General features: G+C 45.8%; 1 protein-coding gene across 6 annotated transcripts in view; it reads right to left on the minus strand.

Moving 5' to 3' along the window:
* ARHGAP44 (Rho GTPase activating protein 44) overlaps window positions 1-26,283 on the minus strand; it is a 208,804-nt gene that overhangs the window by 107,753 nt on the left and 74,768 nt on the right. For all 6 annotated transcript variants that reach the window (XM_081109533.1, XM_081109535.1, XM_081109532.1 and 3 more), the window contains exons 2-3: window positions 9,826-9,865; window positions 9,352-9,456 (exon numbers count right to left, since the gene is read on the minus strand). In XM_081109533.1, the coding sequence (XP_080965659.1) occupies window positions 9,352-9,456; window positions 9,826-9,865 (145 nt within the window). The remainder of the gene's footprint in view (window positions 1-9,351; window positions 9,457-9,825; window positions 9,866-26,283) is intronic.

Raw genomic sequence — 26,283 nt, forward strand, 5'->3', positions numbered from 1 at the left:
AGAGGCTGTGAGGAGGGAAATGGCATGGCCTAAGGAGGCCAACGGCTAGAGCGCAGAGGTGACAGGAGAGTGGTGGGAGACAGGCAGACGTGAGATCGTGCGGGGCCTGTCAGCCAGAGGCAGGTTCTAGGTTACACTCTAAGGCAGGGGTGGGCGAACTTTTTGACTCGAGGGCCACAATGTGTTCTTAAACTGGACTGGAGGGCCGGAACAAAAGCATGGATGGAGTGTTTGTGTGAACTAATATAAAATCAAAGTAAACATCATTACAGAAAAGGGTACGGTCTTTTTTTCCAATAGTTTTATTCATTTCAAATGGGCCGGATCCGGCCCGCGGGCCGTAGTTTGCCCACGGCTGCTCTAAGGGCATCTGAGGACAACTGGAGGGCTTAAGAAGAGTATGGTCCAGCCTGGCTGGTGTAGCTCAGTGGTTGAGCGTTCACCTATGAACCAGGTCACGGTTCGATTCCCAGTCAGGGCACACGCACAGGTTGCGGGCTTGATCCCCAGTTGGGGGTGTGCAGGAGGCAGCTGATCAATGATTCTCTTTCATCATTAATGTTTCTATCTCTCTCTCCCTCTCCCTTCCTCTCTCTTTAAAATCAATAAACATTTTTTTTTTTTTTAAAGAAGAACATGGTTGGGTTAAAATAACCCCAATCCTGAGAAAGACAACTCTGCAATGGCTTGAGAGCGCAATCAACTTGGAGATGGGTTCTGGGGGCTCCATCCACTAGAAGTTAGGAATCTGGTTTGAACAGCTCCAGACCTCCACCCTCTGCGGCACCTCCAGGGAGGGAGGTTGACTCCCAGGAGTGACATGGAAGTTCATGTGGCTCCTGAGATAACTCAGGTGGAGAAAGCCTTGGCACCTGTGTGGATAAGGCCTTCGTCGGGTCTAAAATATACCCTCCCTGCCTGAGATAGGTCCACTCCACTAAAGCCAGACGCCTTGTACTCAAGGGATAAACTTACTGCCCCATCATTTCAAAGAAAATGGAACATTCTTCTTGCAAAAAACTAGACCAGGCAACTCAGTAATAATACATCCAAATTAAAGCACCACTTTCTGACTGTCCTACAAAGCTATTAGGTACAAGTTTCCAGTGACTTAATTAAAGGCATGGGAAAGAGTATCTTAGGAGAGCATCTATCCCCGGCTCACCTATTAAAAAAGGTTATTTAAAGCAAATCTTAGAAAAATGTCTGAAGCAGTTTACAGAAAAAGAACAGAGCAGCTATACTTGTTATGCTCACAGAGAGAACATGGCACTTAAGGTACTGCTTCTTTATCGGGGTGATGCTGTGCCCCCTGGGGCACCCGGCAATGTCTGCAGACTGTTCTGGTTGTCACAATGTGGGGAACATTACTGGCATCTGGTGGGTAGAGGCCAGGGCTGCTGCTGAGCATCCTACAACGCACGGGAGTCTCCCAAAATAATGAATTACCCAGCCCCCAACACGATGAGTGTGGAGGCGGAGAAACCTGGCATAAGGAAAGGTCTTCCATCTGCAAGTTCCTAAAATATCCTAGTAACCAACCCGTGAGGATGTGCCTCCCTGGGTCAGGCAGCACACGCGTGGCACTGTGAGCTCACACAGGAAGGCCGTTCTGGTTTGTGCGAGCAACCAGAGTCCCATGACCCTCCTGTAGGGCAGGGCCACAGCTCTTCGGATCCTTCAGAATCTGACAAGAAGCAAGGTAAGGGAGGGTCTCGCCTGTAACAAATGAAAGGGAACTGCTAATAGCCAGGGAGTTGCATCTTTTGGAGAAATGTATCTCCGCTGGTGATTACAGCAGACCAACAACAGAACAAGAACAGCCAGAGAGACCACTGGCGGATCAGTCCTGGAGGGAGGAGAGGGAGGGACAGCCGAGTGCCTGTCTTCCAACGTTCACACTGGAAACCAGCTGGAAGTGCAGGAGCGAAGGGGCCTCCTCTGAGCCAGGGGCCACATTCTTTCCCTGGTCATTTCTAGTCACTTTACACCCTCACTAATGATTCGCAGATCCTCTCAGGGGGCAAAGAGTGCAAAATACCACAAAATGAGAAGTTATTCTTGCTTCAATTGCCCCTTAATTCTTAACATTTTAATAACGAGAATAACTTTTTCTTGTTCACTATTAAATGTCAGCCTCCTATATACCCAATGCCTTGCTTTCCTGAAATAATAAATATTATTTCAGGTCATTTCCTATCATGACATATATAGTTACTTTGTTCTGGTTTAAAAAAATATTTTTTATTGATTTCTAGAGAGGAAGGAAGAGGGAGAGAGAAAGAAAAACATCGATGTGAGAATGCAACATCAATCACTGCCTCCTGCACACCCCCTACTGGGGATTGAGCCCGGGCATGTGCCCTGATGGAATCGAACCAGCGACCTTTCAGTGCATGGGATGACGCCCAACCAACTGAGCCACACTGGCCAGGGCTACCTTGTTCTTTTTTGTTTAAATGACTACATAGCTCATTGACTGAAGATGACGAAATTCACTGCAGTCCTCTACTAATGGCGGGACTCTCACAAACCAGGGCCTGTGCTGTGGCCTGGGGGTCTCGCATGAGGAAGACTTCACTCTAGCAGAGACGTTAAGGAGAAAGAGTGCGTGGATTCCAAGGGCAGGAGTGGGAGGCTCACTGGGTAAAGCCTCAGTGGAAATTAATGAAGAGTTTTTATTTGTGTAGATGCTTTAAGAATAAAAACATTAGAAGAAATCCACAAAAAGAAAAGAGGAAGAAAGAGATGGATTAACGAGACAATATGCAATCAAAGGCAGTAGAACAGAAGTCAACAGAGTGCAACTCACAACAGACTACAAATTATTTCATTTTCTAAAGAAATTACTTGAGACAAAAAATTGAGGGCTCAGTAGATGCCAGGCATTGTGCTGATCTTATTGAACCTATGACTGCCTACAACTGAGGTATTATTGCCTCTCTCCCCACACTATGCTCACCTCTACCCACTTCACATATAAGGATACTGAGTCTTACTCATAGTACAGAGAACTTATGGGTGCCAGAGCGTTGCAAGAGGTTGGGGGATGGGTAAAAGAGGTGACGGAGTAAGAAGGACAAATTGGTAGTTACAGAATAGCCACAGAGAGGTAAGGTCCAGCCTAGGGAATATAGTCAATAACATTGTAATAACTGTGTATGGTGCCAGCGGGACTGGACTTATTGGGGGATCACTTAGTAAATTAGACATATGTGTAACCACTATGCTGCACACCTGAAACTAATATAAAATAATACTAAATATCAACTATAATTGAAAAATAAAAATAAATGAATAAAATTCATTTTAGTCTTAGAAGGATTTCACTGCCCACAGATCTAGAAAAGTTGCCACAGTATTTCCTCCACCAATAAGGATCAAGGCTGAGAGCCACTTGAGGTTAGCGCCCATGTAAAAAGACCCAACTTAGCAAACCTCATCCTGGTCAGGGATTTGCAGGTCAAAGAGAGGCTATTTAATAAACTCTTCCCTGATCTAGAGTGCTGGAAAACCTTAAGAATCAGGGGAAGGAAAGACAGAATCCTCTGGGGTTTCGAAACAGTTGCTCTGACTTGTCTGCAATGACTGTTGTCTCTAAAATTATCTTGGGCATAAGCAACACCGCTTAAAGGATGACTCGGACAAACAGTCAATTCTGATATCTATTCCCCAAACACACACAACTCCACATCCCCCATCTCTGGACACCTCTGTCTACTAATTCTAAGCCCAACCAGTTCCTCTGTAGTTCCCGCCCCCGAGATGCAGCCTGGACTTGCTGCTCGGTGGTTCTCAGTGGTCATACTGGCCTAACAGTGAAGCCAGAATAACAGCGGCAGGCTATATTTCTTCAGACTTATTCACATTATGCATTGTGCTAGGCATTTACATGCATCACCTCACTGAATTCTCGAACACCCTACTGGGTAGGGATTCATTATTGTCATCACCACTTTCCAACTGAAGGAATCAAGGCATAAGAGGTAACTGACTCCCCAAGGTCAGGCATAATTAGGAGGCAGTAGAGCTGAGTTTCACCCTGGGATAGTAAGGTCCCAGAGCTTAAGTTCAGAACCATCATGGTAAACTGCTTCTGTGTGGAACAGGAAGGATCCAAGCTGGCTTGCTGGTGTGTTAGGCATGTTCCATGCCCAAAATACTCATGGGCCATCCATTCATGACACAATCTATTTTTAGCATTGCCTGGCCTGTGGCAGGCTTTGTTCCAGGCATTAAGAATACAGTCGTGTCCTAGCTGGTTTGGCCCAGTGGATAGAGCATCAGCCTGCTGACTAAAGGGTCCCAGGTTCGATTCCAGTCAAGGGCACATGCCTGGGTTTGCAGGCTCAATCCCCAGTGTAGGGTGTGCAGGAGGCAGCTGATCAGTGATTCTCTCTCATCATTAAGTTTCTATCTCTCCCTATTCATTCTTCTCTGAAATCAATAAAAATACTTAAAAAAAAAAAAGAATATAGTCATGACAGAGAGACGAGATCCCTGCTCCCACGGAGCTCACATATCAGTGATGGGGAACAGACACATGAGCAAATAAATGATCACAATGATTCCAGAGAATAAAAAGTGCTACGAAGACAATAAAATAGGGTGCTGTGATTGGGGGATGGAGGAAGCAAACACATTAGATGGTAGCAGAAAGAATGGAACAATGCGTTGCTGGCCTAAAATACTGGGTAAGACTATTCCATGTGGAGGGAAGAGCAAGTGCAAAGGCCCCAAGGATATGAGCTGAGCGTGTTCAGTAACAGATCAGTGCAGCTGGAGAACGACGACTGAGGGGAGGGGAGCAAGGACTGAACTCCAAGATGCAGGGTCCCAGGGCCAAGGTAAGGAGCTGGATTTTATTCTACAACGGGAATCCTTTGTGGGATTTAAGCAGGAGAGTGGCATCAACTGGTTCCCATTTTAGACACTCAGGTTGTGGAGAATGTATTATGAAGGGGTTGGGGTCAGAGTGGGGAGCGGAACGGCTGCTAGGAACCGCTATGTCAGGCAAGAGACGACAACTGCATGGACTAGTGTGGCCAACGCTGGAGCCAACAGAAGTGCTCTGGGGGAGGAGCCAGCAGGACTTGGTGAAGGACCAGCTGTGTGGGGTACTATTCTCGACCTCTCTGTTTTTCTTTGCCAGGTACTCCTCCTGTTGGAGTTGAAAATTCTGTAGTTCACGGGGTTCTTGATCCAAGGACCATGTGTCTGCTCATCCTGTATTTTCTCCCTAGGTGATCTTATCAAGTGTCATGGACTCAACAGTCACTCAAGCCAGGGCCCCTGAAAGCCTCTCCATTCCTCATCCCCCACATCCACTCAGTGCCAAGTCCTCCATACTCTACGTCCAACATTCACCCAATATCCTCCTCACGGTCCCCCTGCATCTCCCCTAATCTACTCCCACGTGTGTACCTGCCCCTTACTTCCAGCACAGCCTCTGCCCCATTAATGCATTCTTCACACAATCACCAACAGATTTGACCGTGCTACTCCTGACTTCCACACTGGCTTCTCGCGGCTCCCAGGGATGAAGTCCAAACCCTCACCACGGCGCACAAGGTTAGATCGGGCCTGCAGTCCCACCTCGCCCCCCTCTCCTTGTCACTGTCCACACTCTAGTCACTCTGCCACCTCCTCGCTTCTCTTTTAAAATGCCTTGTGTCTCTGAGAACTCCGCATGTCGCCCCCTGCGGAGGGGCCTGTTTACACCTTCGGTGCTGCTATCCTCTGCTTGTCCCTAAAGGCCACCTCCTCATGGAAACCTTCTATTTAACAATCTATGAATCAACCAGCTATTAGCCTGAACTAGAGAAGGCAAGATGGAAACCAAATTCATATCCTTTCCAGTCCCTGCCCCCCGCCCCGCCCCCCACATAAGGAATCCAGGTTAAGTCAGTGCCCAGCAGAGAATACTATTCTGCTCATCAAGTCAGTGGCAACAGGACCCAACCTTGCTGCCCCCGCCGCCCCCCATGTGGCAGCCAGCCCCAGCTTTCAGGCCAGACCTGTGAAGGTGCATGATGAAAGTTTCAGTGCTGGAAACTGAAATAAACTGCTAAAGAGGTAATGAGCTGGTTAAAAGAGAAATGGAGAAAAATAACAACTTACATGTGCTCAACTGAAGCGCAGAATACTGTCTATAGAACCTCAACGTCTCTAGGACTCCACACCCGCTTTTCCTGGTGTCTGCTCGCTCTTTCTCTCTCTCTCTCTCTCTCTCTCTCTCTCTCTCTCTCTCTCTCTCTCTCTCTCTTCCTCTCTTCTTTTCTTAGTGTTTCCTTCTTCTTTGCTTTTTCCCCACTTTAGTTTTATTTATTTGTTTTTATTAAATTTATTGGGATGACACTGGTTAATAAGGTTTCAAGTGTACATTTCTGAGGCACATGATCTGTATATCGCGTTGTGTGCCCGCCACCCAAAGTCAAATCATCTCCCCTCAATCAAATATCTGGCCCCTTTACCTTTTACTACTCCGCACCCCCACCCTCTGGTAACACCATACAATTGTCTGTATCTATCGGTTCCTCTCCTTTCTCTCTTCACCCATTCCCTAGATCTTGACCCATCTCCTTACCTAATAATCACAAAGAACTAGGCACATATTTCAGTATTTGAGGCAATTAATAAGCCCTGTTCCCCATTAAATCTCTTGAAGTGCTACTTCAGAAAAAAACTGAAAAATTTAGTCTCGGAAATATTTTCTTACAAGTCTGTGACTGTTAGATATTTTCAGTAGCTCTTTGGCTTTCTTTTCAGCCAGATCACTTGCCTTATAGGAGGATAAGAAAAGGAAACCCTGATGGAATTAAGCTCTTGAAATCTGTGTAGTGAAAGCACTGGTGTGTACATGCCCGAGCATCTACTTCCACCAGCCTTCTTCAGGTCAGCCTCATTTATAGGTTAATCTCTGCCCACCCCAGGTGTAGCCCTCAGGGCCTGGTCACACTGCAGACCTGGCTTCCTGACAACAAGCCTTGGCGGGTGTCCTAGCAGGTGAATCATGGACAGTCATGGCAAACGCATCTCTGTCAGACACATATTCGCCTCTCACCTCCCTTGCAGCTAGGTAGGGAGACATGAAAGAAAATGTTCTGGGCAGGACATTTTTCTCCCGGATAAGAACCCTCCCATCACCCTCACACTTCCTGCTTTCCATGTGGTTCCGTGTAGACCTAACATCTGGAGCTGATGAACGAACCTGGGACTAGCTACTTCCAACAAGTTAAGCGAGACATGAAGTGCCTTTGTGCTGCCATCAGTCACTCACGATTAATCCCTGTATTAATTAACTATGTTTTCTATTTTTTCCATTCTGAGGCTTTGGCAACTGGGGCCTGGCTAACCTTGGAAGGACTGCCCCTCCCAGGGTTAGCCAATTCCTACGGACAGTAACTAACTCTCCCAAGAATGTGCCTTTCAAACCCAAGCCAACCAATGGGGAGCCCCGACCACGTCCTTTAAGGGGGTCTCGCACTCTGGGCCACCACCCACCTGCCACAATCCCCCAGCTTCCAGACAACCTAGGGCAGCCACTGTGTCCCCCAGCCACTGAAAGCATTCAAACTAGCCAACCCGAGTCTGCTCAGCTGCCTCATCTGCTTCTTCCCCTGGAAGCTACAACAAGGTGCTGGCCCACGTTTCTCTCCCTCTGCCTCCTGACTGACCCTGGTGCTTCTCCGTGTGCCCTGAGTGGCTGGATGCCCCTCCTCTGGGGAAATGTAAGTCGCAAACTATCTTCTCATGCCAATCATCCCCCAACCCGTTGGCCTTGCCATATCTCAACTTTTCTATTAATACACTATATTTTAGAACTCTCAGGAAGCCAAATGCCTCCTAACGGAGATGACTTGCAAAACCCTCAATCCAATTAAAACTCTACAAACCTAAGTAACGTTACCTTATCCCGGACCAATAATGCTAGTAGCAATCAACAGCAAGGCCAGTTTCAAGCCTCAGGAGGCAACTCATGATACCAAGACACACTGGGCTGCAGATGCACGATTTTAAGAACAGTGCTTCTTGGAACAAAATAAAGGAGGTGGGCGATAGGCAGGCCTGGCTGCCGGCTCCCACCCAGAATGGCTCCTGAGACTCACTTTGAGGTTTCTTTGGTTAAAGGGTTTCATGTCCAAAGCAATTTTGCAAACTCTCCCTTTGACTGTCCAGGTTCCCCTTGCTGAAATTCCTGATGGACATTTTTCAAAGCTGCGAACATTTTATTTCTACCACAGGTGAGTGATTCCTGCTGGGAATATTAGGAAAGATAGAACTGGGCTGGGAAGAAAATGGAATGATTGGCAGCATGTGGAATGGGTCCCGTCCTGCAGCATGAGATGGATGAAGGGTCAGGCAGGCGCACTCCACGGCAATCAATAGAAATGAGGCCAACACAGGTGTGCATGCAGGCGTGCTCTGGGGGACCAGCAGGAAACGAAAAGCCAACAGTAACTCCAGGTCAGAAAAAACTCAAACAGCCCTGGCCGGCGTGGTCCAGCTGATTGGAGGGTTGCCCTACACACCCAAAGGTTGTGGGTCTGATTCCCAGTCAGGGCACATACCCAGGTTTTTGGTTTGATCCCTTGTCAGGGTATACAGGATGCAGCCAATCAATGTTTCTCTCTGTTAAACGCCCCTGCCCCCTTAAAATCAATTGAAAAATAACCCAATGAGGATTTAAAAAATAATAAAAAACTTTGCCACTAAACATGTTGACTGTAAATTTAAGGAAGGAAAAATAAACCTCCTAGTTTGCACATCCCATCTAAGGATACATTTTACTCTGGTGGAGACTCGGAGGCGGGGGTCTCGGAAGTGAAGTGAGTCTGCACCGACAGTCTACACTAGGACATCCACTGGGGTCACATGATGCAGCGCCTTATTACTAATGAGGGCTATCACAGACATAGAGTGCTTTCATTTAGCACGCTCTTTATTGTTTCCTTAGAGCAAAAACTGTTTTCCAGGCCTTCATAGGTCACTGTAACCTCCAAAAACAATATAACTTTTCCCATGAGGCCTTAAGACACTATTGAGGCCATGGAATCTGTGAATGAGCTGCAGCAGGGCTAAGAGCAAGGGTAAAGCCCCCTCAAGTGGGATCTCAAGCCGCCCGGCTGCCCAGGCGGAGAGGACACGGGGAGAAACTTGCAACCTTGCCTGGTGCGGGCAGAGGATGGGGCCGTCACACAGGGAGCTACCCCGGAGGTCGATTCTCAGACACAGAAGTGACTGTATAAACAGCGATAGGAAACACAGCCCTAAGAAGGGGACCCTGTCATCGAAGGGACCCCTGTCCTCAGCAGCAAACCTGAACCTGCCCGGGGCTGGGAGGGCACTTACGGAGCGCTTGTCGGCCTCGGCGCCTTGCTGGCCCTGGAGACAGGCGGTGAGCTTCTTGTGCGTGCTGTGGGAAACTTGCTTCACCAGCTCCAGGCGCTTCTCCACCTGCGCACAGAGCAGGAGGTGACGTCACTGGGTGCGGGCAAGGTCAGGAGGGGTCCTAGGTCTGGACAGCAGGGAAGCGTCTGCCGTGGGCTTCTGCAGAGAGGGGACTGCCGGGAGACATCCCGTCCCGCAGGACTGGAAGGGGCCCGGTCTCAGACTATGGGGCCACTGCTAACCGCACAAGGAAACGACTCTAAATGTCTCCTAAAATTCTTACCCAAACTGGTATTCAGAATGCCAGGGACTGTTGCAAATGATAGAGTGTCTCCACAGACCTGCGTGGGAGCGCTGACGGTGACGGCACTGGGGATGGCCTGGTCTAACAGGGAGCACAGCCTCGGTGCCCATCAGCTGAGCGGGCAGCCTTACCTGAAGGAGGTCTTCACTCAGAACTTCAGTCTTTTCTGCCCTAAAGAGAAAAATGAGAAACCTGTCAGCCAAATAAACAAACGAGGCGTGTGCTCTCGTACTTACCCCCCACTACCTTCTCTTGTGGAGAGATGGGAAAAGGGGGGACATTAGGAGCAACTATTTCTAAGAGAAAATATAGATGATACTGAAATTGACCAGCCACGCAACATATTTGCCAACAAGATACTCTGCAGAGTCTCCTGCTACGGACTGCAACCTGATGAATATAAAACAAACACTTTCTTCCTTCCCAAACCAGTTTTTGAGGGAACAGAATTAAGCAGTGGCCCCATAGTCTGAGACCTGGGCCCTTCCAGTCCTGCGGGATGGACGTCTCCCTGCTATACCTCCAACAAAAGCAACTGCCAACACAGACACAGCACAGAGTCTGGTGGCACACGCAATGTCGACACGGGTACCCGGCCACCAGTGTAGGGCCCCCAGCCAGTGAGGAGCTTGTCTTTGAGATTTTCAGGGACAGAACCTGGGCCTGGCTGACTGGTCCAGATCTGTGGGCAACCCCGGCCTCAGGGCCGAGGGAGATGTAAGTCTTTGGAGAACAGCATTCCCGACTCAGCGCCGGGAGATGCTCGGAGGGAAGGCTCAGGCTCGGAGGGAAGGCTCAGGCGTGAGTTCTCCACACCCGTGTGCTCTCTCTCTCCTCCCCACACTCACGCTCTCTCTCACAAACACTCACACAAAATGCCAATTCACATGAAAACAAGTCAACACTAAGAGTGCAGAGAGAGACTGAACTCATCAAAGATTGTAACATACGTATAAAATATTGAAGAAAGAATGATGTATTAAAAAATCAGTGAGTGACAGGTCTTGTGCTTCTGGAATACGGAGTAATCATATTTCACCTCTTCCTCTCACGAAGTACAAACAAAACCAAGGACATTATATACAAAACAAACATAAGAAAACTGCAGATGGAGAAAAGGCGGAGGGGCTAGGAATCTCCGGACCCAAGGAATGGGGGGTGGGATTTTTTCCTTCTGATGTTCCTACCTTGGAGCTTAGGAGGCTGAGACCTGAAATACCACAACAACCCAACCACAGCCTGGTCTTTGTAACTTTCCTACTGAGTTATTTATAGGCAATAACTGCTCCGCCAAACACTACGGAAAAACCTGTCTTCCTAGCCCACCCACACAAGCAAAGGCTGAGCAGGGTGCAGGAGGAGCCACCCTCACCAGGCACCCATCCCACCTCCCTCCCCACAGCCGGGGTCTCAGTGCCAGAGAAAATAAATATGGAACCGGGACACTGATCCCTGCCGGGCAGTGACAATGGAAACCACATGGGTAGCCTGGACTCCACCCTCACTTGGTGGTAGCGAAGGATCCCCTCTCCTCCCTGGCAGGTGGTGTCACAGGAGGCCCCGTGGAAAGTCAGGGCTTTCACCACCGCCCAGTGGTAACTAGGCCACCCTCGTCCATGGTGTCAATGAAGGCCAAGTGGGGAGCAATAATGAGGCACTGCTCCCCTCCCAGTCAGAGAGGTATCAGTGAAGGCCTATTGGGGAGCCACAGTTCCTACTCCCACCCAGCAATAACGATGAGCACCCCACTCTTGGGAAAGTGGGGGCAAGAAGGCTGAGTAGAGAACCTTGATTTTGACTCCCACTTGGCAGTAACAAAGAAAAATTCTACCTTCCTCTACTGGCTCTGAGTAAAGCCAGCTAAAAAGAAAGTTTAAATAAGGTCAAGTGTCTCATAATACATATGTCCAGGTTTCAATAAAAAATTACTCATTATACCAATAGCCAGAAAAATCTCAAATTGAATGAAAAATGATAATCAATAAATGCCAACATCAGGGATGACAGAAATGTTAGAATTATCTGGTAAAGACTTTAAAGCATTTGGTATATAAATGCTTCAATGAGCAAGTATGAATATGCTTAAAACAAATAAAAATAGAAAGTCTCATAAAAGAAGGTATAAAGAGGAATGAAATGAAAATTTTAGATCTGAAAATTGCAATGATATAAAATGTAAAGACCCAGTGGATGTGTTCAACTGCAGAATAGAGGGGGCAAAGGAAAGAATCAGTGAACTGAAAGGAAGCACAATAAAAAATTTCCTGATCTGAACAAAAGAGCAAAAACAGACCAAACCAAGAACTAAATAAAAATAAAGTCTCAGAGACCTGAAGGACTATAACAAAAGATTAAATATTTATGTCATCAGAAAAAGAGAATAAAAAAGAGTGCTGAAAAAGTATTCAAAGAAATAATGGCTGAAAATTTTGCAAATTTGGTAAAATGCATAAACCTACCTACTGAAGATGCTGAGCAATCCCCAAATAGGAGAAACACAAAGAAATTCTCACCAAAACACATAGTCAAACTTGTATAAACTAAGACAAAGGCAATTCTGACACCAGACTGCTTTCCATAGTGGCTGCACCATCTACACTCCCACCAGCAGTGAATGAGGGTTCACTTTTTTCCACAGTCTCTCCAGCACTTGTTATTGCTTGTCTTATTGGTAATGGCCACTCAACAGGTGTAAGGTGGTCATCTGATTTTTGACATAGGTGTAAAGGCCATTCAATGAGGAAAAAGATACTTTCTAACAAATTGTGCTGGTACAATTGAATATTCATATGAAAAAATATGGACCTTGACCCACACTTCAAATAGCTCATAATGGATCATAGAGTTAAATATAAAACATAAGACTATAAAACTTTTGGAGAAAACATCTTTGACTTTGGGTTAGGCAATGAGTTCTTAGATATGACATCAAAAGCATGATCCATAAAAGAAAAAATTGATATATTAGACTTCATCAAAATTAAAAGTTTTTTGCTCTGTGAAAGGCAGTATCCTATCTAATAAAGAGGGAATATGCTAATTGACCCTCATGCCATCACAAAGATGGCAATGCCCACAGCCAATAAAAAGGGAATATGCTAATTGACTGCCCCGCCCTCAAAGATGGCTGTGCCCACAGCCACAAGATGGCGACACTCAGTCCCCTCAGCCCCCCAGGGCTGGCCCAAAGGACAACCAAACGACTGAGCAGCAGGCTGTGTGGGGTGAGCAGGCTGGCAGGGGGGTTAGTGAGGGATGATCAAGCAACTGAACAGTAGGCTGCGTGGGGCGACCAGGCCAGCAGGAGCGTTAGTGAGGGATGATCAAGTGATTGAACAGCAGGCTGCGTGGGGCAACCAGGCTGGCGGGGGGGGGGGGGGTAAGTGAGGGACAACCAAACGACTGAACAGCAGTCTACGTGGGGCGACCAGACTGGCGGGGGGAGGGTGGGCCATGAGAGGCGACCAGGCTGGCGGGGGGGCAGTTGGGAGCGACCAAGCCAGCGGGGGCTGGGGGGGCTGTTGGGGGCAACCAGGCTGGCAGGGGGTGGGCAGTTGGGGGCGACCAGGCCAGCGGGAGGGTGCAGTTGGGGGCAACTAGGTCGGCAGGGGGGACAGTTGGGGGCAATTAGGCTGGCAGGGGGGACAGTGACACATGACTAGGCTGGCAGGGGGGTAGTTGGGGTGACCAGGCCGGCAAGCAGAGGCATTGAGGGACGATCAGGCCATCGGGGGGGGGGGGGGAACAGTTAGTGGCAACCAGGCAGGTAGGCAGGTGAGTGATTGGGAGCCAGTGGTCCAGGATTCTGAGAGGGATGTCCGACTGCCGGTTTAGGCCCAATCCCTGGGATCAGGCCTAAACCGGCAGTTGGACATCCCCCAAGAGGTCCTGGATTGGAGAAGGTGCAGGCTGGGCTGAGGGGACCCCCCCCCCACCATGCACAAATTTCATGCACCAGGCCTCTAGTTAAAAGATAAAAAGAAAACCCCCAGAAAGAGAAAATATTTGTAGATCACATATATGATAAAAGAATATACAAAACGTGTAAAAAACTCTCAAACTTGACAATAAGGAAATTCCATTAAAATAGGCAAAAAATATGAACAGACACCTTATCAAGGAAGTTATATAGATGGCAAATAAGAACAAGAAAATATATTCAACATCATTATCCAATGAGAAAATGCAAAGTAATACCCAAATAAGATAATACTATTAATACAGAAAAATAACAAAGCAACAACAAGACCCCGGCTGCATCAGGCTCTGGAGAGGATGCAGAGGACTGGAGCTCTCGTGCTGCTGGGGGTGAGGCAACGGAAACCAGGCCGCCACTGAGGACAAGAGCATGGCAGTTTCTCATGAACCTGATCGTTCACGTGCCCACTTGCTGTATGACGTAACAATCCTTACTCTGGAAAAATAAAGATTTATATCTACAAACACACAAAAACCTCATGAAGGTTTGTAGCAACTTTGTTTGTGGTAACAAAAAGCTGGAAATAGCCCAAATGCCCTTTAACAGATAAATAGCAATAAATAGGAAGAGACTACCAAGACATGCTACAAAAAACACGCCTATGCTTAGTGAGAAAAGTCTACCTCGAAAGGTTACATAAACTACTGAATGATTCCATTTAGACGAGATCCTGGAAAAGCAAAACTATACGGATGTAAACAGCAGCAGGCGACAGATTCGAGTGGGTAGGGTTTGAGTCCAGCGAATTTTTTAAGGTAATGGATTGTTTCATATCCTGTTTGTGTTGGTGTATGTTAAAACTCACAGACCTATACAGAAATAAAGTGAAGTTTATTTTATGTAAATTTGAAAAGTAAAAAACACTTCTAGAACTGAGATCCTAGAAAACAATATCACGTGTGTCAAGAAGGGAGAATGATTGGAATAAAGAATTCTAAGCTCCTAATATTGGCTGTTAGAGGGAGTTTAAGTAATAATTTAGATTTTGTTAGGCCAAAATATGATAAACGTTTCAAAGGTAGTAATAAAAAGTAGAAATTAGAGTATAGATCTTCCAAACCAATAGAGGCAAAATAATTGAAATAAGAAAACAAACATAAAAATCCACAATAAAACTCAGTGAATCAAAACAACAGGTAAAGATAGTAGTAGGTAAAGCAGTACAGAAGAAGAAGAAAAAAGAAAATAAGAGTAAAACAGTAGTACAAATTCAAATAACTATAACAATAAAAGCATAATATGCTAATTAGACCAGACGTCCTTCTGGACAACCTTGTGGATGACCTGCTGGATGGAGCTGGGGCTGCAAGGGAAGCCTGGGTCCCGGGTGTCTGCTGGTGGCCGGAGGGAAGCCTGGGTCCCAGGTGCCTGCCAGCAGCCAGAGGGAAGCCCAGGTCCCGGGTGTCAGGGAAGCCAGTGCTAGCAGCCGGGGGAAGGAAGGCTTACTCTTGCACAATTTTGTGCATCGGGACTCTAGTCTATATATATAAAAGCCTCAGCGACCAAACAACCGAACAACCAGTCTACTGGTCGCTATGATGCACACTGACCAACAGGGGGAAGATGCTCAATGCAGGAGCTGCCCCCTGGTGATCAGTTCCCTGCCACAGCGTGAGTATGGCTCAGCTGACTGACGGGCACCAGAAACCAGGTTCACTGCTGGTGAGCACAGCTGTGGTGGCACAAGCCTCTCCCGCCACCATGACAGCATGTTACCAAGTGGTGGCAGGTGGGACGGGATGAGCGGGAGTGGCGCCTGGCGCCCCTCGGGGGATGTCGGACTGCCGGTTTCAGCCAGATACCCTCAGCCTGCAGGGATCGGGCCGAAACCAGCAGTCTGACATCCCCTCAGGTGTCCTGGATTGCGAGAGGGCACAGGCCAGGCTGAGGGACCCCACCGGTGCATGAATCCTCTATTATCACTAATAAAAATGGACTAAATGTGCCAGTTAAAGCTAAGGATAGCCCCGGCCAGATGGCTCTGCTGTCTGGAGCATTGTCCCATACACCAAAAGGCTGCAGGCTTGATTCCTGGTAAGAGCACATACCCAGGTTTCAGGTTTAAACCAGCTGGGGTGTGTACAGGAGGTAACCAACTGCTGTTTCTCTCTCACATCAATATTTCTCTCTCTCTCAAATCAGTAAAAACATATTCTCAAGTGAGAATTTTTAAAAAGCTTAAAAATTTAAAAAGTCTAGCTCTGCACTAGTTATAAAAACTGTACCTAACCAAAGAACTTGTATGCATTATGCATAACCCATGGACAATGACAACAGGATGGTGAAGGCCTGGGGCAGGGGGTGGGGTGGGCTACAAGAGGTCAATGGGTGGGGGGAAGGGGGCATATATAATACTTTCAACAATAAAGATTAAAAAAAAAGAACTGTACCTAAAACATAAACAATCAGGAATATTAAAAAACAGAAAGAAACACATACCAGGCTATCTCTAATTAATATTATATTAATATTGGCCAAAATAGACTCTGAGGCAAAGAAACAAACCACAAACAAAAAAGACATGAGAGAGAGGTTACAATATAATGATAGAAAAGTTTAACTCATTGAGAAACTCTGAGAACTTTGAACTTGGGTATATGTGATAAGAATCACAAAATATATAAAAACTGATAGATATCAGCATTCCTCTTTTAATTAACAAAAAGTGAAGCAAAGTATGTTAGCGAAGTCTTGGCTGGTGTGGCTCAATGGTTGGAGTGTCATCCTATATACTGAAAGGTTGCAGGTTTGCTTCCAGGTCAGGGCACATACCTAGGTTTCAGGTTCAATCCCCGGTCAAGGCATGAATGGAAAGGTAACCTATCGATGTTTCTCTCTTTTTTCTTCCCTCTCTCCCTCCCTCCCCCTGTCTAAAATAAATGAGCATGTCCTCAGGTGAGGATTTTAAAAAATTCTTTAAAGAAAATAAAGTGAGTAAAGATATAGAGGATTTGAAAGCACCAGTTAACAGGATTTTTTTCATCGACATACATGAGAACCTGAATCTAATCATGAGAGAATATAAATTCTTCTCAATCATGCAAGAATCCATTTTCAAAAATTAACCACTTATTAGCCTACTAGAGGCCCGAAGCACAAAATGTATGCACGGGTAGGGTCCCTAGGCCTGGCCGGTGATCAGAGTTGACTGGGGCCTTCAGGCTGCCGGCTGAGGACTTCCTTCATTCGATGCCACCCCCTGGTGGTCAGCACACATCATAGCGAGCGATTGAACTCCCAATCTCCTAGTTGAACTCCTGAGGGGACACTCTGCATATTAGCTTATATATATATATAGACTAGAGACCCAGTGCACGAAATTCATGCATGGGGGGGGGGGGTCCCTCAGCCCAGCCTGCCCCCTCTCACAGTCCGGGAGCCCTCAGGAGATGTCCTACTGACGGTTTAGGCCGGCTGCCCGGGGCGCGGAGGCTCGGAGCAGGTGCTGTGTGTGTGCATGTGTGTGTGTGTGTGTGTGTGTGTGTGTGTGTCCACTGGAGGCCTGCCCCCAGCCTGTCAGAGGCTCGGAGCAGGCGCCCCTCTGTGTTGATCTCTCAGGCTCCGGGCCGCACCCAGCCCCTCCTCCTGAGCTGGTCGTGACCTTTACGGGGTCCCGACCTCATTTGCATATTACTTCTTTAAAAAAAAAAAAAATATATATATATAAAATATAAATCTCTCTCTCTCTCTCTCTCTCTCTCTCTCTCTCTCAGAGAGAGAGAGAGAGAGAGAGAGAGATTTGGTGAGACAAGTCTGTCACACATTCTATTAGCTATCTAATGCCGTGTGACAAATTACCCCAAACATTAGTAGCTTAAAACAATGAACATTTATTATCACACTAGAGGCCCAATGCATGAAACTCATGCAAGGGGCTTGGCCCCTAGTGCCACGGCAATTGCTTCTGCATCAGCCCCCGCCCACCGCGGCCTCGATCCCCGCCTGCCTCGGCCCTCGCAGCTCCGGCTTTGTCCAGACGGTCGTCCGGAAGGACCTCCAATTGAATTAGCATATTATGCTTTTATTACATAGGGTAAAGCACATTTTAAGGAACGTCAAATGACAGATGACACAGAAATGATCTCCTCTTAACTACAATTTAGGCTGAAATCAATAATAAAAAAGTTAAAGTTAAAAAAAATTATGAAGTTTAGGCCATGGCCAGGTGGCTCAGTTGGTTGGAGCGTCATCCCATACACCAAAAGGTTCGAATCCTGGTCAGGGCACATACCTAGGCAATCTGTCTCTTTCTATATATCTATATCTCTTTATCTAAAAATCAATTTTAAAAAAACATACCCTTGGGTGAGAATTAAAAAAAATTACAAACTGAAAACATTTTAAATTTCACAAAGGTCAAAAATAATCATGTAGAAATTTAAAATACTTAGAATTGAAAAACAATGAAAATACTTGCATATCAAAGTTGTCAGATAGCAAAGTGATACTTAAAAATACAGAAGCCTAAAATGCTTATATTGGAAAAGGAGACTGAAAATACTTAGAATAAGTATAAGCAGAATAAAATTAAAGAAATGAGAAGAAAATTTAAAAAGGGAAGAGATTAGTAAAATACAAAAAAAATCATACAATAGAATCAACAAAGTCAAAGTTAATTCTTTGAAAAGACTAACAAAGTGGCAAACCTCTATAAGATTTATTAAGGGAAAAAATGAGAAAAGAAATAGATAAACAATAGGAAATAAAAGTGGAATATAACCAATGTTGTGCAGAAAGTAAAAAGATAAATAAAAGTTATAAACTTTATTTGAAAACTCAGACAAAATGGCCAAGCAGCTAGAAAAATAAAGCAAGCAAAAACTGACTCAAGAATAAATAGGAAGTCTAAATAGTCCTATAAACATTAAAGAAATTAAACTAGTAATTAAACATCTTTCCACAAAGAAAACAGAAGAACAAGATGTTTTCAAATTTCCAAGAAATGTTTCTTTCCAAACATTTCCGAACATTATACAAACTCCCAAAAAGAATGCAAAAAAAAAGAACACACTACAACTCATTCTAAGAGACAAGTATAACTTGATACTGAAACTAGACAAGGAAAATTATAAATCAGTCTTACATAAAAACAATGATACAAACATCCCAAACAAAATAAATTAGCACACTATGAACAAGTTAGATTAACTGTTGGAATGCAAGAGTGATTTCACTTTAGAAATCTGCAAGTGCAATTCATCACATTGGCAGATTAAAGGCAAAATCATAACTATCTCAAAAAAATACAGACAAAATATTTAATAAAATGCAATGTTTGCTCATGAGAAAAAATAAGTAGAAACCTTATATTGATTTTTTAAATACCTATAAAAGCTATTCATAACAGAAACATATTAAAAATATCCCCTTTATAATTAAGATTAAGACAACGATGCCTACTATTGCTGTCTATCCAGACTGTTAAGCATCTTCAATAAAAGATACAAAAAACAAAAAGGAAGAACCAAAACTGACATAATCTATAAATTATTAAAAACAACTAAAGTTGCCCTGGCCAGTGTGGTTCAGTGGATAGAGTGTTGGCCTGTGGACTGAAGGCTCCCGGGTTCGATTTCTGGTCAAGGCACATGCCTGGGATGCTGGCTCGATTCCCATGGTGGGGCATACAGGAGACAACCCACTGATGACTCTCTCATCATTGATATTTCTCTCTCTCTCTCTCTCTCTTTCTCTCTCTCCTTTCCTCTCTGAAATAAATAAAAATATATTTAAAACAAAACAATGAAAGTTTAGAAAAGTAGCTGGATATATGATCAATATAACAAAATCAATATAACCAGCATATACTCAGAAAACCTAATTTTAAAAGACCATTTAACACAGAAAAGACACTTGGCATAAATTTAATAAAACGGGTAATATCTTTATGGAGAAATCTTTTTTAATCAGTTAAAGACATTAACCAATATAAATTGAGAGAGATATTATATTTTTGGATTAGAAGAATCAATTTTGTAAAAATATAAGTTCTCTTCTTCAAAGGCAACTTCAACAAAAAATACTAATAAGGTGTTTTTTTAAAAATTGAAGTTAAGAGTCTGCACCCAAATTTTATACAAATATGCAAAGACTTAAGAAAAAAAAAAACAAGACTAGGGAGCTTTATTACCAGATACTGAAACTTATTAAGTTAGAGTAATTAAGACAATATTATATCAATGTTCACATTGAAAAGTGAAATAAAAAACAGTACCCAGAAATAGACCCACACAAATGAAGACAAGTTGTAACTGTAGTTAAATAGTTATTAGTAGTTATTAATAATAATTATTAATAAGGAAGCAAAGGGAATCAGACATTGTTGAACCTAAAGGGCTGGGGCAGTGGTTCTCAACCTTCCTAATGCCGCGACCCTTTAATATAGTTCTTCATATTGTGGTGACCCCCAACCATAAAATTATTTTTGTTGCTAATTCATAACTGTAATTTTGCTACTGTTATGAATTGTAATGTAAGTATCTGATATGCAGGATGTATTTAAAGGGGTCGCGACCCACTGGTTGAGAACTGCTGGGCTGGGGAGCATGAGCCTGTTTGTTTCACCTGGAAGCTCCAGCTTCACACACCCCAGGGGATCACAGCATCGTCCCTCCAAGGGGATTAAGGCCCTCCTTTGCCTGCTCTGGTATCTGATTGTGAGGGGGAGGTAAGCACATGCCCAACAGAAGTCAAATGGCACAGGGGGAGGTGCTTGACCACAGAGGCCTGTACAGCTAACCTGGGGAAGGATCCACTGGTCAGGGTGGGCCTATCAGAATCCTGTGAAAACTTGGAAACTTGGGAAGTTGATTGGTTATTTTGAAAAAGCTCCTGGGAGAGAGATTAAAAATGGCGGTGAAGTAAGTGGATGCTGCACGGACATGCTCCCAGGACAAAACTGGAATTATAACCAAAATTCAGAAAAACTTCCTGAATAATCAACAGAAGACTTGCTGGAGAGGAGCCTGATAAACAAAGACCGAAAGTGGAGACTGCATAGAAACTCGCAGCCAAAATGAGAAGACAAAGAAACAACCCCCAAATGAAAGAATGAGAGAATTCTCCAGAAGAAAAGATAAATGAAATGGAGATAAGATAATAAAGATGCTCAACAACATGAGAAAAGGCATAGGAACTATGAAAACAGAAATAAAGAATGATATAGCACAAATAAAGAACACATTGGATGGAAGGAATACATAGCAGATTAGGGAAGGCTAAGGATCAAATCAGTGAATTAGAAGACAGGGTTGAAAAAAATCACTCAGAGACCCAAAAAGAAAAAAAACAATTAAAAAACAGGAGGACAGCTTAAGGAAGCTGTGGGACAACATGAAACATAACAATCTTACCTAATAATAGACAAACATGGTAATTGACCATACCTTCGCTATGCTTCCCATTGGCTAATCAGCGAGATATGCAAATTAACCGCCAACAATGATGGCGGCCGGCAGCCACAGAGCTGGAGTGAGCAGGAGGCTTGCTTGCTCCAGTGATGGAAGAAGCCAAGGTTCCTCGCCTGCCGCGGCCTGTTCTAAGCTACACTCAAAGCAACAAAGTTTCAATTATAGAAGATAAATAAACCCCAGATACCTGCTTTCAGCCGGCCCTGGCCATGGAGCTGGAGCCTTGGGTTGCCCCTGGCGATGGAGGAAGCCAAGCCCTGGCCGGCTCTGAGCTCCATTCCAGGTTACAAAGTTTCAATTATAGAAGGTAAATAAATCCCAGGAAAAAAAAAAGAAAAAGAAAAAAAGGAGAGGCTGGGAGCTTCCGTCGTCGGGGAGGCTTGGCCAGCCTGAAAACAGCCCTCAGCCCCTCACCCAGACTGGCCAGGCACCCCAGTGGGGACCCCCACCCTAAAGGGGGTGTGGCCAGCCTGAAAACAGCCATCAGCCCCTCACCCAGGCTGGCCAAACCTCCATGGGGTGAGGGTCCCCACTGGGGGTGGGGACTTGACCAGCCTGCAAACAGCTATCAGCCCCTCACCCAGGCTGGCCAGGCACCCCAGTGGCACCCCATTGGGTACCCCCACCCTGAAGGGCAAACCAGCTGGCCCCCACCCATGCACCAGGCCTCTATCCTATATAATAAAAGGGTAATATGCAAACTGACCCTAACAGCAGAAAGACTGGGAATGACAGGTCACTATAACACACACTGACCACCAGGGGCAGACGCTCAATGCAGGAGCTGCCTCCTGGTGGTCAGTGCACTCCCACAGGAGGAGCTCTGCTCAGCCACAAGCCAGGCTGACGGCTGCCAGTACAGCAGTGGTGGTGGGAGCCTCTCCCGCCTCCTCAGCAGCACTAAGGATGTCTGACTGCACCTTAGGCCTGCTCCCCACTGGCAAGTGGACATCCCCTGAGGGCTCCCGGGCTGCTAGAGGGATGTCTGATTGCCAGCTTAGGCCCAATCCCCCGGGGAACGGGCCTAAGCCAGCAGGTGGTCATCCCCCGAGGGGTCCCAGACTGCAAGTGGGCACAGGCCAGGATAAGGGACCGCTTCCGCCCACCACCCCCGCCCCCTGGCTGAGTGCTCAAATTTTTGTGCACCGGACCTCTAGTCTTACCTAATGTAAATTGACTGTACCTTTGCTATGCTAACCAGCCAATCAGGAGAGTATGCAAAGTAACCTAACAAAGATGGTGGTTAATTTGCATACATAGGCTCCAAGTGGTGGAGCAAAGCCTGATGGTCCAGGGGCCGAAGCAGTGACGGCCCTGGGGCCGGCGGAGCAGCAAAAGCCTCACGGCCCCAGGGCCGGCTCAGGCCAGAGCCCAGCCAGAGCGAAGGCCTGGGTGCCGGGTGCCGGAGGAAAACCTGTGCCAGCAGCCAGAGGAAAGGAAGGCCTATTACACAAATCTCTTCGTGCAACAGGCCTCTAGTATTAGAATAGCAGGTGTGCCAGAAGAGGCAGAAAGAGAGAAAGGAATAGAGAATGTGTTTGAAGAAAAAATGACAGAAGACATCCCTAACCTGGTAAAGGAAAAAGTCACACAAGTCCAAGAGGCACAGAGAACCCCAAGGAAGAACCCAAACAGGCCTATGCCCAGACACATCACTATTACCTACAAAGGAGCTCCCATAAGGCTGACACCTGATTTCTCATCAGAAACTCTACAGGCCAGAAGGGAATGGCATGAAGTGCTCAAGGTAATGGAAAGCAAAGATCTGAGACCAAGATTACTATATCCAGCAAGGCTACCATTCAAAATAGACAGTGAAATAAAGAGCTTCCTGGACAAAAAATGGCTAAAGGAGTACATCACCACCAAACCTGCATTATAAGGAATGCTAAAGGGATCTGACCATTCCAAATGGTGAAGCTACAGAGCAATGGGAACCTCCACAGAGAACAATGTGTCGTTACCTTGCTCATTTGACATTGAAACCAGTACCCGAATGAAATACTATATTTTAACGGAACTATGCTTACTCTGTTTGAGGCGCACTAATATTTTCTACTATATTCACTAAATTAATTTCACTAGCACTAATGGGGTGGGACCTGCATTCAAAAAGCCTAAGAAACTGCAGCACATTTGCCAGAGACACTTACAAACCAGTCATAGCAGCTTTTTAAAATTTTTTTGTAAACAAAAGACCAAAAAGAAGAGTATAAAAAAAAACTGGAATATTTCACATAATGACATATCATTCAGTAATAAAAATGAAATGAAATGTACCCAAAACAACATGGGTAAATCTTAGAAGTACAATGTTGAATAGGGTGGGACAAACAAAAAAGTATGCTTACTAGTAAATTATACCATTTTCAGAAAGCTCAAAACCAAACACCACTGAAGAACATGGGAAAAGTACACATGTAGTTAAATAAAAAGAAAGCATTATAAACACAAAATTTCAAACAGTGATTATCTCTGGGACAGGAAGCGGGACTGACTTTGGGAGGGACATACAGGCAACATCAACGTCACTGGCAATGTTTTGGCTCTGCATCTGTGTGTAGGTACGTGGCTCTCTGAAGGGAATATATAATCCCGCAGACAAAAGAGTTTGCTCTTCTCTGGGCTCGTGGCTCTCTGAGATCATGTTCCTTTAGCTTTGCTTCTGCCTGTGTTCCCTATCTGGCCATGTGGCTCTGCGGAGCCCATATGCAGTGAACTGATAGATGCAGATGGGAACACAAGCTAAGCTAGCCTGATGCTGGACTGGACACTGCTCCCATATGGAGCGAAAACTCTGGACACTGGCTCTGATTCCAGCTCTGCTGAAGCCACAGCTACACTGCTTCCTCGGCGGGACAAGGGGACATGGGAGCTTGGGAACTCAGGGGTTTAATTCCACAGAAGTAACGCTTTCTGGGACATCTCATCCTCCAGTGCGAGGCTCAGAAAATTCCTTTTCTCGGGACATCACAAGAAGTTCACTCCCACCAGCAACCGGTGGGAATAGGGAGCTCTCCCCTCCCCCGGCCCCATAACAGGGAGGCATGCAGACATGCAAGTGACTGCCATGAACATATGTACACTCCCAGATTCACAGACTCCTATCAGGAGGCACCATGCCCACAGGGCCACAGCGGGAAGCACGGGCCAGGCTATCAGGGGCAGAGCAAGTAGGGAAAAGTGGCAATAGCCTTTGTGGTGACTTTCACAGGAAGGGATGGGGGCGGGGGGGAGGGCAAGGTAAGCAAACTTGGGAAGGTGTAGGACTGGACAGTCTGAATAATTATGGAGCGCTCTGGGCTCTAAGGATGGTCCCCAATTTCCCAATACCTGGCCCTGCAGTGATTTAGGGCAGGGGATAGTGTCCGGCTGCAGGGGCCTGATAGGAGGTGGGTGCAGGTACGGAATCGGGATTGACTGGTTTGTACACCAAAGGTGGGCTTGCAAGCAAGGTGTTTGCTCTCTCTAGGAATCGGCTGGCCCTCAGAGGGGTGTCCCTCCCAGGTCAGCAAGGCTTTGTGTTGTAGGTACAGACACAGCATCACGAATACAGAAATAAATATATATATATATATATATATATATACATATATATATGTATATATATATATATATATATATATATACACACACACACACATTGATTTCAGAGAGGAAGGGAGAGAAATAGAGAGATAGAAACATCAATGATGAGAGAGAATCACCGATAGGCTGCCTCCTGCATGGCCCCCATTGGGGACCAAGCCCGCAACCTGGGCATGTGCCCTTGACCAGAATCGAACCTCGGACCCTTCAGTCCGCAGGCCAACGCTCTATCCACTGAGGCAAACCAGCCAGGGCCCCCTTATTTTAAATGAGAAAATCAGGTTACTGTAAATCAACCGTCGTCAACTGGTGGTCCTCGGACCATGGTGGTCTGTGAGGTCCGAAAGGTTGGCGACCGCTGCTGTAAATTGTCATCACCTTCGTATAACGTGCCAAAGGGTATTCCCTGGGCCTTGAGCCGTGGTCGGCAAACTGCGGCTCACAAGCCACATGCGGCTCTTTGGCCCCTTGAGTGTGGCTCTTCCTAAGCCTTAGGAGTACCCTAATTAAGTTAATAACAGTGTACCTATCTATATAGTTTAAGTTTAAAAAATTTGGCTCTCAAAAGAAATTTCAATCATTGTACTGTTGATATTTGGCTCTGTTGACTAATGAGTTTGCCGACCACTGGCCTAGAGCATCAGCATCGGCTCAGAGCTCATCTGAGTAGGAGGCTGTGGGCGTGGGGATCAGCAATCTGTGCTCCATGTAGCCCTCCAGGTGATGCTGATGCATGCTAAGAAACACTGGACAGAATACAATCCGAAACCCCAGCTCCAGAAAACCCCTCTGAGTCAGCAAACATATCTCTTCAAGGCCTTCCCAACAGTCCCCACCGTCCTACTCCCAGCGATCTAGGCCCCAAGACAAGAGCTGAGGGTTCTACAGGGGCATCTGGAAAAGCTTTGCTTTCCTGATAATTATAAATAGGACACAGCTCTCAAGCTCCTTCTTGTCTTCCTGTTTTGAATGCAGATATGATGGTAGGTGTGGCAGCAGCCATGCTGCAACCATGAAGGATTGGCCAAGAGAACTGCTGAAACGTCGGACCTGACATCAGTGAGTCACTGATCCAACTCCAGCAACAACATATGACTGGACTTATTTTTGAGAGAAATAAACTCATTCCAAAGCCATTCTGAGTGGATGTTCTATTATTATAGCTAGTTTAATATATGGGAGCAGAGGAGCTCGTCCTACTACTAATTGCATCCTGAATAAACGGACAGTTACTTGATATTCCTGAAATACCCTCTAGTTCTTCCGACTGAAAATCACTGGAGCAATTTTAAGTATTCCCTAAAGTCTTCAGAGGAAATCAGGCTGTGCAGGGATATACCCGGCGGGCACCGGGAGAGGCACAAGAAAGGCTTCCTAGGAGGTGGCTCCGGCAGCTACTGAGGCTGGGCAGGATTTGCCAGGCAGAAGCATGAGAGAAGGTCCCCAATGGCAGAGCAACCCAGCAACAAAAGGCTATTAAAATAAGAGAATTCGGTTAACAAGAAGAAAATTATCTCTTGGGAATTAAGGGACATGAGAGAAATGAGGAGAAACAGCAGCAGAGTTATTCTAATGTTTGGACAAATCTGTCTTTTCAAAGCAACACTAGCAGA

The sequence above is a fragment of the Myotis nattereri genome (assembly GCF_964212035.1).
Source record: "Myotis nattereri genome assembly, chromosome: 16".
Lineage (NCBI taxonomy): Eukaryota > Metazoa > Chordata > Mammalia > Chiroptera > Vespertilionidae > Myotis > Myotis nattereri.